Source organism: Scleropages formosus, chromosome 5 (genome assembly GCF_900964775.1).
Source record: "Scleropages formosus chromosome 5, fSclFor1.1, whole genome shotgun sequence".
NCBI classification, from domain to species: Eukaryota; Metazoa; Chordata; class Actinopteri; order Osteoglossiformes; family Osteoglossidae; genus Scleropages; species Scleropages formosus.
This window is the reverse complement of record NC_041810.1, coordinates 8,186,132-8,205,857: the sequence shown is the minus strand read 5'-3', so window position 1 is coordinate 8,205,857 and position 19,726 is coordinate 8,186,132. Positions and strand designations below refer to the sequence as shown.

The window sequence follows — 19,726 nt, the reverse complement described above, 5'->3', positions numbered from 1 at the left end:
AAGTTGTTCCAATGTTTTTTCATGTTTTCCCTCAATTCTCCCTTGACAGAGTCCCTCGGTTCATCGGTTCATCTGCACTGTTTTATTCCGGGTGGCGCGGCAGGTTTGGTCGGGTCCCGCGCTCTGGTGGGTCTGGGGTTCGAGTCCTGCTCGGGGTGCCTTGTGATGGACTGGTGTCCTGTCCTGGGTTGCCAGGTTAGGCTCTGGCTCCCTGCGACCCCCCCTTAGGACAAGTGGTTTCAGACTCTGTGTGTGTGTGTTATTTCATCCTATCTTGTGTGCATAGCGACAGTGCAGCGTCCCCGTTTCCCGGGAAACAGTGCCCTCTGATGTGTGCTGTTACACACACGAGGCATTCGAGTTTCAAGGCTTATTGTCATAGGTACGAGTACTGTGTACAAGTACCATGAAATTCTTCTTTGAGTGCTTCTCTGCAGACTATGAACAAAAACAATAAAAGGCAAACGATGACCATAAGTAATGCTAATAACAATAATACCAGTTTACAGCCAGAAAACTCAGAACGAGAGAATGAGAATGTGGATGCTTAAAGTGGCAGTGTAATTTACCAATGTGCTTGGGTGGAGCAGTCCAACTCTAGTTACAGAAGGTGGCACATTGGTTAGTGTTGTATAGTCTTACAGCAGTGGGGTAAAAGCTGTTCCTGTACTTAGCTGTGCGGGTTCGAATAGACCTGAGCCGTTTTGCTGATGGCAGGGAAGAGAAAAGTGCCCGTGCAGGGTAACTATGATCTCTCATGATGCGCATCGTCTTTCTGAGGCAGCGTGTGGCCTAGGTGTCCTCAACTGCTGGTAGCTGTGTGCCGATGATTCCCTGAGCTGTTTTGACCACCTTCTGTAGGGCTTTCTCGTCCTGTACGGAGCAGCTGCCACCCCAGGATGTAATACACCCTGTGAGGACGGACTCCACAGCACACCTGTAGAAAGTGGTGAGGACTGTAGTGGACATCCTGGCTTTCTTCAGACGTCCGAGGAAGTGGAGGCGTCGATGGGCCTTTTTGGTGGTCGATGCTGTGTGCTCAGTCCATGTGAGTTTGGCAGTGAGGGTGACCCAGAGGAATTTGAAGCTGTTAACCCTCTCTGCAATGTCCCCTCCTATGTAGATGGGTGCATGAACCGTATCCTGTTTCCTGAAGTCAATCACCAGCTCCTTAGTTTTACTGACATTGAGAGACAGGTTGTTGTCCTGGCACCGCTCTGCCAGGAGCCTCACCTCCTCTCTGTAGGCCATCTCATCGTTGTTGGCGATCAGACCCACAACGGTGGTATCGTCGGCAAACTTCACGATGGTGTTGGAGCTGTGACTGGCCACACAGTCATGTGTGAACAAGGAGTATAGCGCTGGGCTCAGGACGCTTCCATGTGGAGTGTCAGGTGTGTGTGTGTGTGCGCGCGCGCACCTCATGTTGACACTGCGAGGAACAGTATCCTGTCTTGGGCTTTGAAATGAGCTTAGCGCTCCGCTGCTCATCAATAAATATGCAAATATGTGGGAAACGAGGCTCCGCCCCCTCTTGCGCTGCAATTAATGAACGATGCGCTCGTTACCTTTATTCAAATAAGCCGTAAGAAAAGTCACGTGAACAACGTTCACCGATTAGTCTCGAATGCCGCTATATGTCTGCGGGGGGGGGGGAGAATCCTTGTGGGACTCGAACCTACGGCGCTGCGAGTTCCACCCCTATGCGGACCCTTAAAGAAAGGGGGGGGGGACTCGGGGACAGTAAAGACACACCGTTGCACACAGGCTCTGGACACAAGGGAGGGGTCTCTAAGTTTCCACGTCCCTGGAGTCCAGACAGTCCTCCGGCACGAGGTGTCCACACTCGCTCACACACCCTACTGCAGCGAGTAGCTGAGTGTTTCGACACCGACACGTCTCGATTATTATTATTATTATTATTATTATTAATGACGATGTCAGGCGCATGTCGCTCTGCCGCCACCAGGGGGCGCCCTTTCTTTATTGCAGTGTGTCACGCGAACTAGACGGAAGGAGTTTCACGTGCGCGCCGAAACGCGTCCTTCGGAGGGACCGCTCTGTGTCCCCGCGTGTCTCGCGCGGGAGACGCGGCGCTCTTTGGTGGCGCGTGACGGGATCGGCTCCTCCTGGACCCCATCCTGCGGAGCCTGGCGACGATGGGCGGGGGGACCCGGGGGAGCAGCGCGTGCGGCTCATCTCCAACGCTCAGCACCGCCCCCCCCCCCCCGTCGCCCCTCCCCCCCAAGTCCCACCCAAGCCCCACCCCCACTCGGGACTGTCCCGTTGAGAGAGACGCGCGCGCTGCGGGACACCTGACACGCCGGCGGCGAGTAGCGCGCGGACCTGCAGGTGGAGGAGCAGGTGAGGTGCCGTGGCTCGCGCGCGCGCACACACACACACACCTGCGAGTGAAGCTGAAATTGTTCTCGTCCTTCAGAAATGACTCTATTATAAAAATGTCTCATGAGAACAAGGGCTTCAGTGACCGAGTCAATATGTACCAGTGCTGTACTGTGCTTTACTGTGGTCTACTGTGGTCTACTGTGCTGTACTCTGTGAAGGAGGTATGAAGGGCAGACCCTGTGTGTGTGTGTGTGTGTGTGTGTGCGCGGGTGCCAACAGCAAGTGACACCAGGGGCTCATGGGAAGCCATGCTGGGCCCTTTGCTGACATTTACTGTCCCCCTTCCTGTCCCTGTGCTCCACCCCCCCCCCCACCTCCGGCAGCATCATGCCGGAGTCCAGCCCCAGGTCCCGGACCCCCCCAGGTGAACGTGTCGCCTCCCTGGGGCACTTTGTCAACGCCGATGGACAGCGCCTGTCCTGCCGATACTGGGAGCCGGAGGGGCCCCCGAGGTCAGTGGGAGCTCCGCTGTGTGACACACACACACACACACACACACACACACACACACACACGCTGTCTGCATGGCTTGGTCAGGGTGTCGGAGTTCAGAGACATTCAGAGTGAGTGTTTCTGTGTGTGTGTGTGTGTGTGTGTGTGTGTGTGTGTGCTGCATGAGGTCCCCCAAGGATTATGTGATCACCCAAGACTCAGAGAGGAAGTTCACACACTTCTGAAAATTCCCTTCAGTCAGTTGAGCACGATGATGATGATGATGATGATGATGATGATGAAGCCACATTGCTGTGGAAACGGCTCCTTTGCTTCACCTCTTGACTGAAATGAAGAAGAAAAATAAAAGTGAGACTCAAAGGAGGCGAAACGGAACACGGGAGCTGTGTGTCGACACACAGGCGTTTGCAGCGTGAGTGAATCTGCACACAAAACACACTCCTGTTCTGCGCCCTCATGGGACTTGTACAGTAATAATAATAATAATAATAAAATTAGAACAAACGTCCTTCTCTCATTCCTGCACAGTGGTGATAATATTATTATTATTATTATAAATATTAATAAAGAGGGGAGTTTGACCGGGTCCTGATTTCCGGTGGGTCTGGGGTTCGAGTCACGCTTGGGGTGCCTTGCAATGGACTGGCGTCCCGTCCTGGGTGTGTCCTCTCCCTCTCTGGCCTTACGCCCTGTGTTGCCGGGTTAGGCTCCGGCTCCCTGTGACCCCGTATGGGACAAGCGGTTTCAGATAGTGTGTGTGTGTGTGTGTGTGTGTGTGTGTGTGTGTGTGTGTGTGCGCGCGCGCTGCTCTCGACCCACTTCTCTGAGCCATGAATATTTCCTCCACACAAAGGAGCCTTTAAGGTCCCTTGTGGAGCCTCACTGGGGTGGGGGGGTATCCTGAGTGAAGAGGCCCCGCCCCCACAACCCCCTGGAGCACTTGGCCGAATCGGACCCAGGGCTCGGAGGGGTGGGGTGGGGAGCCACGATCACTCCGAACGCAGGGGGACATGTGACAAGAAAATGGGACAGTTTGTCGAACCATAGTTGTCATGGCAACAAATCATTTCCTTCTCCCTAGTGTTAAACTGCCTTCATGATCTGTGTGCGTGTGCGTGCGTGCGTGTGTGTGTGTGTGTGTGTGTGTGTGTGTGTGTGTGTGTGCGCATGTCACACACTGCTGTTCTCCACATGCTTGGAGGAGCAAACAGCTGGATCCTCTTCTGCATACATTTGCATACGGAATGAGCTCATCATTCTCCTAATGGGCACAGTGTGCTCAGCCACCCCTAGCTCACGTGTGTGTGTGTGTGTGTGTGTGTGTGTCTCGGCCCAGTTCTTCAAAACGGTTCTCCACAGTGCGTGTGCTTTGCCCGTGAGCAGCAGCCCATTCCCACGGTGACTCATTAACCCCGACGTGACCGCAGGGGTTAAAAAAGGAGGAGAGCGTGATACACGGCAACGCGGCGCTTGGGTGATGTGATCCATAGTCATCACGCACTCACTCACGCACGCACTGTTCACACAAAGGCACACTCCCACGTCCTCCTTATTTATGTGTGAAATGTGTGAGAACAAGTGTGGTTTCTATTTGTGTCTATTTATATATGTATGTAAGTGGGAGAGTGTGTGTGTGTGTATATTTACACTTGCGTCTGGGCAGTGTGTGTAATTCTGTGAGTCCCTCCGAGGCGACAAAGTACAGTAATAATTTTACTGTGGTACAAAATGTAAAGAGGGGAACACAGTGTGACTGAACTCTGCTTTGACCCCTTTTTGCGCCACACTGCCCTACGTAGATGGTCCTGCGCAGAAGCGGCGCCTCGGCAGCGTCGACAGGAGCGTGTCCTGCAGCCTCCGGTGTGTCGCTCAATATTGCACTGGAGCCTTTTTACCGTGTTTCACCTTGTTGATGTTCTCAGCATGGTGCTGTAGCTCCTCGCTGTCCTGCTAGTAAAGGAGAGGAAGGGCAGGAAAGAGCTTTCAGTGCGACTCTCACCCACAGGGTCAATATGGGGTCAGTGTGGGGTTAATATGAGGTCAGTACTGTGTTTGCTCCTGTGTGTGTCTTTGTGTCTGTGTGTGTTACAGGGCGCTGCTCTTCGTGGCCCACGGTATGGGTGAGCACTGCGGGAGGTATGGCGCTCTGGCCCACAGTCTCACCCAACATGGCATCATGGTGTTTGCACACGACCACGGTGAGTGATTCGCCACTCCGGCCCCACCCCCCTCCAGCGCGGTACACACCACGGTATTCACTCTGATCATCCCCCTGAGCACAATGTTGGGCAGGACGTGTCCGGCAGGTGTGTGCGCTTTGGTGCGGCACAAAGACACACGGGAACAAAGGGATGTGCGCAGATGGGTGCGTGCACACGCACATGCATACACACACACCCACTCTTGGCAGATGACCACTTCCCGATTCACAGGGGTCTGAAATATCATGTTACAACTGAACAGCATTTTGACTTCTGGAAGATTGTGTGTCTCAGTTCTCAGGAGGTAAAACCCCTATCCGCCCCTCACCCCCCATCTCCTCCACCCCCCCCACCCCCCAGTGGGTCACGGGCGCAGCGAGGGCGAGCGCATGGCGGTGCGCGACTTCCAGGTGTTCGTCAGGGATTCCCTGCAGCACGTGGACCTGGCGAAGGGGCGTTCCCCCCACTTGCCCCTCTTCCTGCTGGGACACTCTATGGTGAGTGATGCAGGGTCGGGTGGTGTGTGTGTGTGTGGGGTGTGTTGATGAAAATGAGGCAAAAGGGGCGTGTCTCTAGTGGCTTCGCACCCATGTTTCATGTCTTAGATTCACAGAACCCTTTCTCTCTCCTTCACATACACGCACACGCACACACGCGGAGTGTCTTTTCGTGCGAATCTCCACTGCAGCTGTGCGCCTTTCCAGGTATCTCTGGAAACCCTACGTACGGCTGAATAAGAGCGAGAGTCATTGACAGTGAATTTGGAGCCCACAGTGACCTGAGGATACAGTAGGACAGTGACCTTTAACCTCTGACCCCGAACCCTAAACTACTAACCTCCGACAGCTTACTGTACAAATGACTTTTTGTGCTTCTGTTTCCGACCCGCTGATGCATCGCTCCTTTGCTGTGGAGTCCACAATCCCCACCTCCCACGGACAGGACGCCCGTTTCGATGTGTGGAGTCACTTCCCAGCGAGACTTTAAAGTGGACATCGGCTGGTCTTTGCTGCCCTTCTGCAAGTCCTCGTTAACAGTGAAAATGATGTGATGTGTTTAACGCACTGCAGGGCGGGGCCATCTGCATCCTGTGCGCGTGCGAGAGGCCCGGCGCGTTTGCCGGAGTGGTCCTGATCTCACCCATGGTCCGCATGAACCCCGAGTCGGCCACGCCCTTCAAGGTGAGCCCCGCCCCTCGGAGCCGTGCTCCATTCTCCTGCTCAGGAGCGAATGCGGCAGCTGGTCTAGAAAGAATGCAGCGTATACGCGCACACGTCACCCTGTGGCGTTCCCGGATACGCAGAGACTGCGCGCGCAAAACCGCGGCCGTCGATGGCAGTGAAACAATGTTCACGTGGCAGGTGTTCGTCGCGAGGCTCCTGAACCACGTGCTGCCGAGCCTGACGCTGGGTTCCGTGGAGTCCAGGTGGATCTCCCGGGACAAGAAGGAGGTACGTCCAGGAGACGGGCGATGGCCGCTTGCCTCTCCGAGCGGCGCTCGCTGGTCAGTGCCGGTCAGCGCAGTACCCCTCCGGTCCTCCAGGTGGAGCTATACGACACCGATGAGCTGAACCACCACGGGGGCTTGAGCGTGGCGTTGGGCATGCAGCTCATGGGGGCGGTCCAGCGCATCGCGAGGGAGATTCCCACGGTCTCCTGGCCCTTCCTGCTTCTCCATGGTGACGCCGACAAGCTGTGTGACATCAGGGGTTCCCAGATGATGCTGGAAAGGGCCCCGAGCGCCGACAAACACATGAAGGTGGAGTGTCGTTGGCTCACGCCCACACGCCCACACACCCACACACACACACACACGTGTACGCACCACCTCTTCGACGTGCCAACGCAGCTGGGGCTGGAAGTGTGTTCGTAACTCCAAAGTGAGCACTGAGGACGCGCTGAACGGTCCACACGTCCCTGCGCTCGATTGCTGCTCGGGTTCCGTTAAAAACCAGTGACACAGCTAGAGTAAATAGTACCTTTATAGAGTACACACACGTGTGTGTGTGTTTGCCTCACATTATGTTCAGAATGAGAGTAAAACTGTACAAACTCAGCACTGATTGATGACTGATTTGTCCCATAAACATGCGCAGCTTTCCTCGTCCTGTCATCGACGACTGACACTGGGGAAGAACAGACAATAAACACTATAAACACCGTGGAAGGGAGATGAGTTAAGGCGGTGCCAAGTGCCCGTCCACCTGGTGCTCTTTACTGCCACCTGTTGGTTCGGAGGGTAAACACAGGTCACTTGGCCACAGAGAGAAGTTGGAAATTAATTAAAATACAGAAATTCTCAAGTTATTTTCAACTCTGAAAATCTGACACTCGGTTACTCGCAACATGAGGAGGCAGTGCACGCACACACACACAGAGCTTCCTGGTAGTTGATGAACTGGACTTAGCCTGTGTTTGTGTGTCACTGCAGAGCAAACACACACTGCGATGTCTTTCTGAGTGTGTGTGGCGTGGGTCAGTGCTGCGCCTCACTGCAGTGTGCGCACGTGTGTGTGTGTGTGTGTGTGTGTGTGTGTGTGTGTGTGTATGTTCGTGTGTATGCGTGCTCATATTGTTCCCTACGTCCCCCAGGTGTATGGTGGTGCATACCACGCCCTTCACCGTGACCTCCCGGAGACGGTGGACTCTGTGCAGAGAGACATCAGCGAGTGGATTGTCCAGCGGATCCCGAAACAGCCGTCCGGCTCCTAGACCCCCTCCCTCCTGCCCCCAGCGACTCCCAGTGGCCCCCGTCCCTCAAGCTCATCCTTAGCGCTTGTGGTTCCGCCCTGAGAGAGACCGTCCACCTCCAGACCACGTGGTCCCGCTGGTCCTGGTCATCCCTGTTTCCAGCTCCACTTCCCTCTGACTATTCCCCTCGCTCTTCCACCTGGTGACCTGTGGTTCGAACCACTGTGGACCCTGTTAACAGTCCTCCCTTTCATCAAAGGTCACAGGCTAAGTGTCAGCGCTACTTTTTCTACGCACTGACTGCGTTAAGAGGACTGGGTGTAATTTAGCCCCATTAATTCTTCAGTAATAATAATACTAATGAACAAAGGGCTTTCGGTGACATCCAACTTTCAGAGCCACTCGACCACGTGTCACGTCATGTGCGCCGTCTCTCTCTAGGGCAGTACTGCTCACCAGTACCGTTGTCAATTACCATGACAACGCCGTGTGGCAGGACACCGTGAGAGTGTCCTCCTCCCATTCTGGAAACGCCACGGAAAAAGAATCGTTTGGTAATTTTAAGGTTTTACTCACCTGAAGCCGCGTGGAAACCGGAGCCGTCCGCACCGACCGGCAAACATTAGCGCGTTTATGTTTTCAGGACCTTTAAACACCTGTTTGTGTTCAGTTGTCCCTGTTAACAACATTCACATGTTCACATGTAGCACTGATACTGATGATTTTAGAATATGAATAAACATGTATATACTGAAAGGAATAAGCGCCTGGAAATGTTTCTGCGAGAGGGGATGTGGAGCAGTGTGGCTGTGCTCTACGTGTACGTGGCTGATGATCCCAGAGCAGCGTGATCAGTAGTTACCTGTGTGAGAGTGCAAAGTTCCAGCAGAACGCGGTGTTACGTAAAGACAGAATGTTCGACCCAAACTCCTGTAGTGACTCCAGAGCAGTGGCTGCAGTAAGAGTCCTGCTGCAGAGAGGAACCACTACATCCCGTCATGCACCAGGAAGCTGGAGAGCACAGAGCAGAGGTACATGAGGGTCACGTTACAAAGACACAGACCTTTATTTCTAGTAGTGTTTCCTTCCCTCTTTTCTTCTCTAAAACTTCTGTGAACACCAGAGTGAACGTGACCCGTTTGCCCTTCGAGCAGACGGGGCAGTAAAGAGCACCAAAGACAGTCAGTGTGGCACCGCCATAATTCAACTCTCTTCCACAGTGTTTACGGCTCCTGCCGGCTGTTCCAGTGTCAGCGATCAGGGATGGGATTATGAACTCTGCATGTTTATGGGACAAATTGGTCAACGTTAAATCAGGGTTTGTGGAGACTCCTTTTTTTGTAGATCAAATAACAAAAGCAGTACAAATAAAAACATTCACAAAGATGTAATGATGGATATAAAACCAGAGAGTAGTTTTTACTTGCTGTACCAGTATCAACAGCAGCTGCTCCGTTCACGGTCCACTTGTGAGCAGATAAAGTGCGGCAACGAGAGAAAGTGTGTGTTTCAGTGGCGCTCGTGAGCTCCTTCCGTTCTCGCTTTGCTGTTGTGTTCTTGTCTAGTTCTCTCTCTCACACACACACACACACTGTGCTCGAGCCCTTGGTGGGAACGAGCACACATCTATTTAAAGTCCCCTCACAGACCCTGCACGGCTGCAGCACTGGAACAAGGGGGCGCTTTGTGCTCCGGCCGCCCCGGAGCCAGTGTTCAGGATACACAGCCGGGGGATGGAGCCAAACGAGCCCTTTCTCATACACACATACACTTACACACACACACACCATCGACTGCCCGCTATCACAGTCGTCGAAGGGTCACTCCTGGCGGTCGCGGTGACCCGTCCTTCCCGCCACACATCAGCGGCTTGGTGAGTTTGCGGCGGCCGGTACCGTGTGTGCACTTCGAAGTGGGTTCCAAGCCCACTGACAAGTGAACATGGAGATGAGCTGGAGTCTGTGGCAAACACCCACAATACCTGCGACTTGTCAGCCATGACTGGCGCTTATAACTATTGAGCACTTAGCAGCAGAATGCAGACGAGTCCTGATGCTCATGAATATTCATTATCCACCCTCAGAGGGACAAGAATTTCACTGCAAAGTGCGCCTCCAGCTTCCCGTTACTGCTAATAACAGAGGAGCTCGTCGCCACGGCTGCGTCCTCTCCCACGATCCCCTCTCTCTGTCCTCTGTGCCCTGGCCTCTGCCTCCGTCCCCTGTCCTCTCCCACAGTCTTCTCCTCACCGGCCTTCCTTTATTGAAGGTTAATAAACACAGACACGTTGGCAGTTGTCCCACCCAGGAGAGCGGGGGAGTCTGTTGAACCAGCAGCCCCTTAGTCTGGTCCAGCAAATAGCGTCCAGCAGCACTAATGAGCGACAAAGTGGACCGTCCACCCCCGCAAAGGCGCTTAGCTGCCGGGTCGCCCGTCACTGCTCTGCTGGAGCGACACAAAGGGCCCGTGTTGGGTGTCCCGCACAGGCCTCGCTCTGTTCTCGCCTCGTCCCCAGGGCCAGCGCCTCCTCGCATCGCCCCCTGCTGGCGTGCGTTGGAGTTCTGCTGGAGTCCATCGCTGGGGAGAGAAAATAGGCCTTGGAAGAGGGCAATGTGTCCCCCTCGGTCTCTCAGGACACACAGTGAGACACACACTTGACGAGTGTCAGTTAATCCCCAAAATTACTTGGAGATAAAAGACAAAACAATAGTTTTAAAGGTGTTTCCCACCACAAAGTTACTATTAAAGGGGGGATTCAATTCTAATTTGAAACTGCAGCAAGTAGAGGACAGTAGGAGAGGGAGAATCAGTCTGAATTTATACATTTGGAGTAATACCGTTTATATAATCTAGAGGTAACATTTTAAATGTTTTTTAAATATTACTTTACAGTAGCAGGACATAACAAGTTATTAGCCAGTGTGTGTTTATGCTCTTATATATTTTATTCTCAGCGATCATAATGTGCTCAGTTATTAAATAACCAGTTATTACGATTTCTCAGGGTACCGACGCGCGCTTTTTCCAGCCGGACGCTAAAGGGCGACGAACCGCGCGGTGTCACCGCCAAACCGTTCCGGCTGGATATAAAGGGCAAAGGTTCGAGGGGCCGCGCGGAAGGAAGAGGGGGGGGGAAACAAAAAAAAAAAAAAAAAAAAGCGCGGGCAGCAGCAGCTGAGGCGCTTCTCGGTCCGGCTCGTGCGCTGCGTCGCTAGCCACTGCAGTTTACTGTGTTTTACTCTTGTTACTGTTCAGGCTGTTCAGCCATGTCTAAGAACGCGCAGCCCGTCAGTCCGACGAAGAACTTCTTCGCCGGGGGTTTCGGGGGGGTCTGTCTCGTGTTCGCCGGACACCCGCTGGACACCATCAAGGTGGGACGCTGTCTCTTGCCGAACCCGTCACGTGTCACGTGTGTCTCATTGCGTGGTGTACCATGGTAAACGCTGGCTGGTGGAGGGGTGCGGCAGTCCGCGGCGGGAGATCCGAGCTGCTCTGCTCAGCTGCAGGCAGCCAGGCTCAGGCCAGGGCAGGGCTCTGTCTGTTTACATTCTGAGAATGTATTCTCTGTTTACTCTGTGTTTACTCTGTGCTTAGCGTCGGCGAGTCGCGCCGAGGCACCAGTTCCGCCGGTTCTGTCACTGCTTTCGAGTTATTTTCACCAGAAACCTCCTTTACTCCCCGCTCACCTTTCACCCAGTGCCACCGCTTCACCTTTCACCCAGTTTGCTGACCTTCGACCTTTGACGTCACACGGCTCGCTCTGCGCATCCTCGCCACAATCATCATGTTCATTGGCTGCTGCGTTGAGCGGAAGGATCCTTGTGATAAAAGCTTCGCGCACACGTCCCCTCCCTGTCCGTCACCACACGTTGTACCACAGTTGTTTACTGTAATTGTCCGGTCCTGATTTAGTGGTACCGCGTGGTTTCAGCAGGTGGCGCAGCGGTTACAACCCGGGTTCGAGTCCCCCTCCTGCCGCTGTAGTGCCCTTGGACCTCGGTCAAGGTCAAAGTCAAGGTCAAGGTGAAGGTGAAGGTGCTCGCCCTGAAGCTGAACCTGTGGCTGTACTGTAAAAATCACCCTGCAGCAAGAAGGGGTAAATCGGTGTAACTTGTCGCTGTGGACAATGAATGACAGCGAGCGCTGACTTTGTCCCGCTTCGATCCTGTGCGGATAGGCGCGCACCCAGCCAGGAGCGTAACGAATTAATACCCTCCTCCTGGTGCTCCATTCATTCATCCCGTTAACAGACGCTCTGCAGCAGGAGCTGGAAACGCTGTGGCGGCGAGTTGATCGAAGGCGGGTTCAAAGTCCCAGTTCTTTGGGCCACGTACTTCAGCGAGGAAAATGCGATTAAAATTAACGTGAAAATATTTTGCATGTTAAAAAATTCAGCAGCCAGTGCAATAAATTCGGTAACGATAACATTCTGCGTACAGTACGGTGCGTTTCCTGTCAGGAACACGTGAGCACGCGCTTTGTGTCGCCCGTTCGCCATATTGACACCACCCCCCCAAGCGTGCGGGCCCCCCGCCAGGTCCCCGGGCTCCTGCGCCCTCGCCCGCTCATGCCGTGGGGTGTGTCGCCCCGCCAGGTTCGCCTCCAGACGCAGCCGAAGCCGAGCCCCGGCCAGCCGCCCCTCTACTCGGGCACCTTCGACTGCTTCAGGAAGACGCTGCTGAGGGAGGTGGGTCGCGACCCGCACGCCGCACGCTCGGCCTCCGCGCACGCGCGCGTACTAACGCGCGCGGCCCTTCCCTGCTGTCCCCAGGGGGTCCGGGGCCTCTACAAAGGCATGGCTGCCCCCATCGTCGGAGTGACGCCCATGTTCGCCGTGTGCTTCTTCGGCTTCGGCCTGGGCATAAAGCTGCAGCAGAAGCATCCGGGCGACGTGCTCGCGTGAGTGTGCGTGAGTGTGCGCGCGCTGTCCTCTGTTTAATCTTCAGATCTTGTTTACTTTGCCCTCTGTGTCCCCCAACCATTCGGAGGTCACCGCGAAATCGGTCGATATCAGTGAGTTACTTTGCTCGCTGGCAGTTCACCTACTGCAACATGCGGACATCTGTCAGTCACTGGTCAGCTCAGGGTCCGGTCACTTCGGTTCACTTGGACCCAGAACTTTGAGGTTAAATGTCAGCATTTTTCACCCTTTAAGCAGGCGCTGCCAGTTTTGAGGAACTTTACTGACTCGTCACCTTGGACGCTAGCTGTGACTGGAGGTGTGTCTCTCAGTTCTCGTGTCTGTAACTCAGCGTCACTTTTCCCACTAAGCTGGGATCCATAAAACCTTAACGGTACCAATGGCCCTCCAGCTATCCTTCGCATCAAAGTGTGAGGGAAATGCAATAAAAACTAAAGTGGGGAAGAGTAGGTATCGCTGGAAATCAGTAATAGGGGCGCAGTGTGGTCAGTGTGTGCTGCTGCAGCAGGTGTGTCTTGCACCCTCCTCACTGGCTGTGTGCCCTCAGGTACCCACAGCTCTTTGCTGCAGGAATGCTTTCTGGCGTTTTCACCACGGGAATCATGGCCCCCGGCGAGCGAATCAAGTGCCTCCTGCAGGTGTGTGAGATCATATGGACTGCACTGCATGTAGCGGAGTTCTGAGTGTAAATTTTGGTGTGTGTGTGGGAGCCACTGGTCACACTGAGTTCACAAAGTGAAGTGTTCATGTGATATTGTTAACTTTCTCTTTTCAAAACACATCAGGCTGTAGGTCTTTACGAACACTATTACTCTCTTTACCCTTGTGCGTCATGTATCTTACAATGTGTTTGTGTGTGTGTGCACAGATCCAGGCTGCGTCTGGGGAGGTGAAGTACGCAGGACCAATGGACTGTATGAAGCAGCTCTACAAAGCGAACGGCATTCGGGGCATTTATAAGGGCACCGTGCTCACCCTCATGAGAGGTCCTCTCTCTTTCTGTGTGTGTGTGTGTGTGTGTGTGTGTGTGTGTGTGTGTGTGTGTGTGTGTGTGGTGCCCTCTCTTTGGGGTCTTTGCAGAGCCGTCCTCCACCAGTGCCACTCACACTGTGTGTCTTCATGTGTCAGATGTACCGGCCAGTGGGATGTACTTCATGACCTACGAATGGCTGAAGAATATCCTCACGCCAGAAGGTCGCAGGTCAGTGTGTGTGTGTGTGTGTGTGTGTGTGTGTGTGTGTGAGAGAGAGAGAGAATGAGACCCTGAAGAAGTGCACTTCCTACAGTAGTCAGTGTAGGCTGTGCTCTTTATAACTTGTCACTGTGAATAATGAGGACTGTTGGCCACAGTGTGGCGCTCCTGCTCAGTACGTGTGAGAGTGAAGGAGACTATTCATCCCAGGGGGAAATTCTGATTGGAGGCACCACCACACAGTATATACACACACACACACACACACACACACAAGGATAAATATGCAGATTCATATGTTACATGAATAAGCAAGCATGTGTGTGTTTGTGTGCGTGTCCAACAGCCCCAGTGAGCTCAGTGTTCCCAGTGTGCTGTTTGCTGGAGGCATGGCTGGCATCTTCAACTGGGCTGTGGCCATTCCTCCAGATGTGCTCAAGTCTCGCTTCCAGACGGGTGAGTGTCTGTGTGAGTGAGAGTGTGAGACAGAGAGAGATGTCAATCATGGTTTCCCCATCATGTGCAAATGCCAGGACTGTGTGTGTGTGTGTGTGTGTGTGTGTGTGTGTGTGTGTGTGTGTGTGTGGGGTGCTGCACTCTGCTTTGTGACACTGTGTGTGGCTGCCTCCTGCAGCCCCCGAAGGGAAGTACCCACACGGTTTCCGGGACGTTCTGCGCGAGCTCATCCGCGAGGAGGGAGTCGCCTCTCTGTACAAAGGCTTCACTGCAGTCATGCTGCGGGCATTCCCTGCCAACGCTGTGCGTCGTCCTCCGCTGCACTGACACACTCGCAGTGCACACAGTCTCTCTCACACACACACACACACACACACACACACACACACACACACACACCCTACACACAGAGACCCACACAGTGTCTCAGCTTCCCCGTCTCTGTTCCTGCAGGCCTGCTTCCTCGGGTTTGAAGTCGCCTTGAAGTTCCTTAATTGGGCCGTGCCGAACCTGTGAGGCAGCAGCCGCTTTCGGAAGGACACGGATGGAGACGCACACAGCCACGCATACCAAAGCGGAAGATGGACAGGGAGCAGCAGATGGAAACGCGCTCCTTTGCCTTCTGCCTTATTTTAGTTTTTTAAATGCAGCAGGAGGAAGTGGACTTGTGCCTTAACTTTTTTGAATGTCAGTGAGCTTGAGAACAGGAGGTGCTTGTGTCTCTTTTCACTGACTGTCAGCGAATCGACTGGTCTCCCAGTGTGTCTTCTGTCTCCTGCAGGCCTTCCTGCATCAGCTGTACTGTAGCACATGTAGAGGGTAAATGATACTTTTTCTTCCTCGTAGTGATCAATCATGGAAGAAATGACTTTCACTCTGGATGATGAGTTCCTCTACTCATGTCTTTTTTCTTCTCACCAATGAATAAAGAATCAAGTGTTCATCTTCACCTGTGGAGCTTTATGTTGGTCCCTTGTTCTGTTCAGCAGCCTCCTGCTCTCGCACCCGGATCCATGGCAATGGCTTACTGGGGCTCCAGTTACTAATACAGTCATTACTATTTCTACTATTATTATTAAGGGGGATATAATATGTGCCTTGGGCCAAGGAGAACATTTAGTGTTGTAGCTTGAACAGAATCAGTGAGGCCCACAAATGAACAAGGTAATAACTCAGTTGACTGCAGTGTTATCAATATACAAGGAGGAGGAGTCCCAGCAGTCTTGAAGTGATCAATGACTAAATAATAAGCTGAATAAACTGGTGTGCGGCCACTTCTGCAGGTAAAGTTTTTCACTTCTTCCCAAGTACGACCCCAACAGTTCGGGGTAATCGGCAGGATGCCAGCGGTCCTAACCCTAACCGCAAGGCACCGTGAGCTCTGTAGGCTCTGTACCGTTTGTAGAACCCGTGGCCGTCGTAGCCATTGAGGTAAGTGAGCGGTTGAAGTTCATTACTGGTTGTTAAATTTGAAGCCTTTATTAAAGGAATTAACAAAAACTTTTAGGTTTTGTGTTCATGAGGGACGGGAGCTGCGTGTAGAGAAATGATGTGGTATAAGAATCAGTGTTTACATGTTGGGATAAAAGCTCTTGGCTGGGAAGCTGTGATGTGTAAATAAAACAATAGCAGCAACTAACAAAAGTGCTGTATAGGCATTGATCCATTGTTGCATTGGGACAGGGTCAGGGTTAGGGTTTGATTAGGGTTAGGGGTAGAGCGGCTGCTTTTGTCTGTTCTGTGTCTGTGTGTCTGACTTGAACCTTCAGATTCCTATGACATCCAGATAAGTTCAGTCTGAGCTTTAAATCTGTCTCTTATATTGGTGCAGAAGTGGTTAAAAATAAGGTAACGCTGCGTGCAAAGACTGGGAAATGGATGTGATGGAATGTATCCTTGGGTTGTCGGCTTCTTGAACTCTGGACAAAGGGGTAGTGACCCAACGCAAGGGAAGGACTGGATGTGAAAGTAATGATCAAGAATTGAGCTGCTCTTAAGGTAACGTGGGGGCAGCACCGGGGTCCCTTCTCTACACCTGGCTCCCGTCCCTCGTGGACACCAAACCTAAAAGTTTATGTTGATGCCTTTTAATAAAGGCTTCAAATGTAACAACCAGTAACGAACTTTAACTGCTCACTGGGGTGGCACAGTAGCACAGCGAGTAGCGCTGCTGCCTCACAGCACCTGGGTGGTGTAAGTGGATGTGGGTTGATCCCTGCTCAGTCTGTGTGGAGTTTGCATGTTCTCCTTTTGTTTGTGTGGGTTTCCTCTGGGTGCTCTGGTTTCCTCCCCCAGTCTAAAGACATGCTGTTCAGGTTCCCCCATAGTGTGTGTGTGTGTGTGTGTGTTTCACTGATGTATGGATGAGTGACCCATTGTAAGTAATGCATCTTGCAGTGTAAGTCACCTTGGTGAATAAGGTGTGTGGGCTAGTAACACTATGTAGTATCTGTTGTAAGTTGCTTTGGACAAAAGTGTCTGCTAAGTGAAAAATGTAAATGTCCCTTGATTGTCTTTGTCCTTCTGTGCTCTTACTGCTGTGTTTGCATGTGTCTCCTCATGAAGGGCCCCTGAGTCTGGAGTTGCCCCCAAACCCTCCAGACCCGCACTGTCCTCCAACAGCAGGGGCTCCGGGTCCCCATGTGTTCCAGCCCAGCAGCGATATGTAACCCTTTGAGCGTGTCCTGGCTCTGCCACAGGGTCTCCTCCTGCCGTAGCTCGTGATGCGAGAGCAGCTGAGCGCGTGTGTGCCGAACACCTCTGTGCGCGTTGAGTCGAGTGCGCTAAGTTACTGAACGCATAAGGTGGTGCCACCTGCAGGTCACTGGTTCGAGTCCCACTCCCTGCTTCAGTGCCAGGGATGAAGGTGCTTACCCTAAAAGTAGAAATACCCCGGTATAAACCAAGAAAGTTGCTTTTCGGACCATGAACGAGGCGCCGAAGCAAAAGGTGCAGCAGAAGCTCTTGTACCTCGACTTGTCGGAATGTGGGAGGTTCGCACTCCATTGTAGTGCATCGAACCCCTGGAACCGGTTTGGCTCTGTTGGCAACGGTATCCAATGTCTTGCTAAACAGTTGTGTGTTGCAACAAAATCGCAATACATTGCAGTACATTGCAGTACATTGCAGTAAAATTGCAGCACACCGGAACAAACAGTGAAAATAACGTGTTTGTGTATAAATGCTGCTATCTTTTCACCCGTTTTACCTGTTTTACCTCTTATCCTGTTCCTACAGACCCACGAATTGCATTTTGCGGTACTTTGGCTTGTTTTCGAGAGAAACTCAAGCTGTCGCTTTACTGGTGGAGCAAAAGCCTGTGGGGAACACAAAGAAGAACTACTGAAAAAAAAGGATCTTGGGCCCAAAAGGAACCTGCTGACAAATATTTCCTTTGAAATCAGGAATAATTAATGTGGCGTTTTGCGGGCGAAGCGCTATCGTCCTTTCTGTTGGCTCACGTGTGGAAGGGAGGAGAGACGCGCAGCCCGGCACACCAATCGTGTGTCAGTGTTGAGGAACGAAAAGGCTGCGCCCCCCCACCCAAGTCCATCACTTTTGCCTCCTGACGCCCGACTCTCGCCTGCTTCGGGACGTCCTGCACAGTAAGCGCTCCAGACCACTTTCTCATTTATATTATGTATGTAGGTCTGTTATCGTGGGGGCAGCTGGTAGTGTAACGGTTAGCGCTGCTGCCTTAGGACCCAAAGGTCCTAGGTTTGAGCCTCACCTCTGTCTATAGTACCCTTGAGCAAAGTACTTACCCCAAATTGCTCTGGTAAAATTACTATGCTGTATAAATGGGTGAATAATTGTAACATTAGAAGTTGCTTTAGAGAAAAGCATCAGATAAATGTGAATCAGTTACATTAAGCAAACATTCATTACTGTTGAACATTGCTTGGAAAACTAATGATATAATTGGATTTTTTGGCAAACTTCTGGAAATGTTGCAGTGAAATGTAACTGAGCTCCTGAAATAAAAACTTAAAGCTGTGAACAGTGATGTGTAGAAAGGAGACAGGGCTGCTCATCAGCCAGCGCGTCAGATAACGTCCACACCGAGATGGTCAAACTTCAGTCTTTCCTTGCAGTTGTCCACCTGTCTGCCGTCTCTCTCGAACACACGCTCGCTCGCTCGCTCGCTCTGTGGATCGGTGCTGAGGAGCTGCAGCCAAGGTGAGTGTTTCCCACTGTGTGTGTGTGAGACACATCCTAAGCCCACTGTGAGTGTCTTTAGAGCTGTCTAATGGGTTTCTGGTGTTTGTTCTCTTCTATTTTATGCTTTGTGTTCTGTGTGTGTGTGTGTGTGTGTGTGTGTGTGTGTGTGTGCGCATGCGCGCACTACAGGCGTGTCCAGCTATGAAGGCCCTTGTCCTGCTGTGCCTGCTCTCAAGCGGGATTCTCCCCTCTGATGCTCAAATCAACGAGACAATCTTGGCTCGGATTGGCAGTACGATCAGGAACAGGTGAAGCCGGGCACTTTCACTGCAGTTATATGATCACACACACGATCACAACATGCCCGATTGCTCAGCTCTACAGGGTTGCTGTGTGGAAGCTAAAGGACCTGTGTTGTTGTTGCAGGTATAATATAAATGGACAGTTTGCATATGTTCTCCGAGTTCCTGACACCCAGTGCACTAATGGACCCGACCAGAACTTCCTGCAGGGAGACCCAAACATCGATGTCCAGAACGCCCTCAATCAACAGCAAGTCTACCAAGGAAACAATATCATTATTGCACAACCCTCGAAAATGCAGAATTACGCCATACACGCCGAGTACCGCCTCCTCACTCCACCGCAGAGCGGTGCCGAGGCCCCTATCGACATCCTTCTTCGTCAAGGTGGTCCAAACGAGTGCATGATCTTCTTCACAAGGATCTCGCCGTGCCTCGACAGATGTGCAGGTCAAGGACCCTATTCCATCCTCAATCGCCTGGGGGCAATAGCAGGCTGGGGGGGCAGGAAGGTGTTTTATTTTGTGGAAGTGTATAGCGTAGACCAGAGCAGGAGGAAGGATGTACTGGAGGCTTTGAAGACTATCAACAGAAGGGGAAACGTTCCCATTTTCCGTTGCCGTGGTAACGCCTGTTTCAACTGCCTGGCCGACGAAGCAAGGTGTGTGGCATGAAGGTAACCAAATGGGCCTCACACCTCTTGCTTATCGCTGTCCTCCTGCACTCCTTCTGCATCTGTCCAAACTCTGTCCATTTCCCTTCTTTGACTTGCAAATAAAAACTGGTGCAGCGTCAGTGTTTTTGTGTGTGTGTCTCCTCTTGGTGAAGCTACCACGTGGTACCGTGTGCCGATGCACACATACTGTGTCCTGGACTACGGGCACAAGACGATAGTCAGTTCTGAGTGTCGCTGCTGGCAGTGTGACGGTAACGGGATTATTTT

At 52.5% G+C, this 19,726-nt stretch overlaps 3 protein-coding genes across 6 annotated transcripts; all 3 read left to right on the top strand.

Moving 5' to 3' along the window:
• The first annotated feature begins 2,006 nt into the window (after positions 1 to 2,006).
• Positions 2,007 to 8,482, top strand: LOC108933816 (monoglyceride lipase-like). Of its 3 annotated transcripts, XM_029251733.1 has the most exons (8): positions 2,007 to 2,364; positions 2,730 to 2,858; positions 4,951 to 5,057; positions 5,421 to 5,557; positions 6,131 to 6,241; positions 6,422 to 6,511; positions 6,604 to 6,819; positions 7,653 to 8,482. In XM_029251733.1, the coding sequence occupies exons 2-8, from the start codon at positions 2,734 to 2,736 to the stop codon at positions 7,770 to 7,772; spliced, it is 906 nt and encodes a 301-aa protein (XP_029107566.1). In that variant the 5' UTR covers positions 2,007 to 2,364; positions 2,730 to 2,733; the 3' UTR covers positions 7,773 to 8,482. The 3 variants fall into 3 exon arrangements, with proteins under 3 accessions (XP_029107566.1, XP_029107567.1, XP_029107568.1); XM_029251734.1 differs by lacking the exon at positions 2,007 to 2,364 and having other exon boundaries at positions 2,803 to 2,858; positions 4,219 to 5,057; XM_029251735.1 differs by lacking the exon at positions 2,007 to 2,364 and having other exon boundaries at positions 2,817 to 2,858; positions 4,659 to 5,057.
• A 2,409-nt stretch (positions 8,483 to 10,891) lies between these two features.
• slc25a20 (solute carrier family 25 member 20) lies at positions 10,892 to 15,243 on the top strand. Of its 2 annotated transcripts, XM_029251704.1 has the most exons (9): positions 10,892 to 11,122; positions 12,346 to 12,438; positions 12,523 to 12,650; positions 13,220 to 13,310; positions 13,541 to 13,658; positions 13,801 to 13,873; positions 14,211 to 14,320; positions 14,499 to 14,623; positions 14,774 to 15,243. In XM_029251704.1, the coding sequence occupies exons 1-9, from the start codon at positions 11,018 to 11,020 to the stop codon at positions 14,834 to 14,836; spliced, it is 906 nt and encodes a 301-aa protein (XP_029107537.1). In that variant the 5' UTR covers positions 10,892 to 11,017; the 3' UTR covers positions 14,837 to 15,243. The 2 variants fall into 2 exon arrangements, with proteins under 2 accessions (XP_029107537.1, XP_029107536.1); XM_029251703.1 differs by having other exon boundaries at positions 12,346 to 12,650.
• A 2,589-nt stretch (positions 15,244 to 17,832) lies between these two features.
• On the top strand, positions 17,833 to 19,569 carry LOC108933837 (uncharacterized). Its single transcript, XM_018751191.1, has 4 exons — positions 17,833 to 17,925; positions 18,415 to 18,499; positions 18,671 to 18,789; positions 18,908 to 19,569. The coding sequence occupies exons 3-4, from the start codon at positions 18,683 to 18,685 to the stop codon at positions 19,455 to 19,457; spliced, it is 657 nt and encodes a 218-aa protein (XP_018606707.1). The 5' UTR covers positions 17,833 to 17,925; positions 18,415 to 18,499; positions 18,671 to 18,682; the 3' UTR covers positions 19,458 to 19,569.
• The last annotated feature ends 157 nt before the right edge of the window (positions 19,570 to 19,726 follow it).

Bases quoted from the DNA above. Each gene is read 5' to 3' on its own strand.
- LOC108933816 (XM_029251733.1), top strand. From the start codon at position 2,734: ATGCCGGAGTCCAGCCCCAGGTCCCGGACCCCCCCAGGTGAACGTGTC. The intron at 6,242-6,421 runs GTGAGCCCCGCC...TTCACGTGGCAG, and splicing joins AGTCGGCCACGCCCTTCAAG to GTGTTCGTCGCGAGGCTCCT. The intron at 6,820-7,652 runs GTGGAGTGTCGT...TACGTCCCCCAG, and splicing joins GCGCCGACAAACACATGAAG to GTGTATGGTGGTGCATACCA.
- slc25a20 (XM_029251703.1), top strand. From the start codon at position 11,018: ATGTCTAAGAACGCGCAGCCCGTCAGTCCGACGAAGAACTTCTTCGCC. The intron at 11,123-12,345 runs GTGGGACGCTGT...TCGCCCCGCCAG, and splicing joins ACCCGCTGGACACCATCAAG to GTTCGCCTCCAGACGCAGCC. The intron at 13,659-13,800 runs GTCCTCTCTCTT...TTCATGTGTCAG, and splicing joins CGTGCTCACCCTCATGAGAG to ATGTACCGGCCAGTGGGATG.
- LOC108933837 (XM_018751191.1), top strand. From the start codon at position 18,683: ATGAAGGCCCTTGTCCTGCTGTGCCTGCTCTCAAGCGGGATTCTCCCC. The intron at 18,790-18,907 runs GTGAAGCCGGGC...TTGTTGTTGCAG, and splicing joins GGCAGTACGATCAGGAACAG to GTATAATATAAATGGACAGT.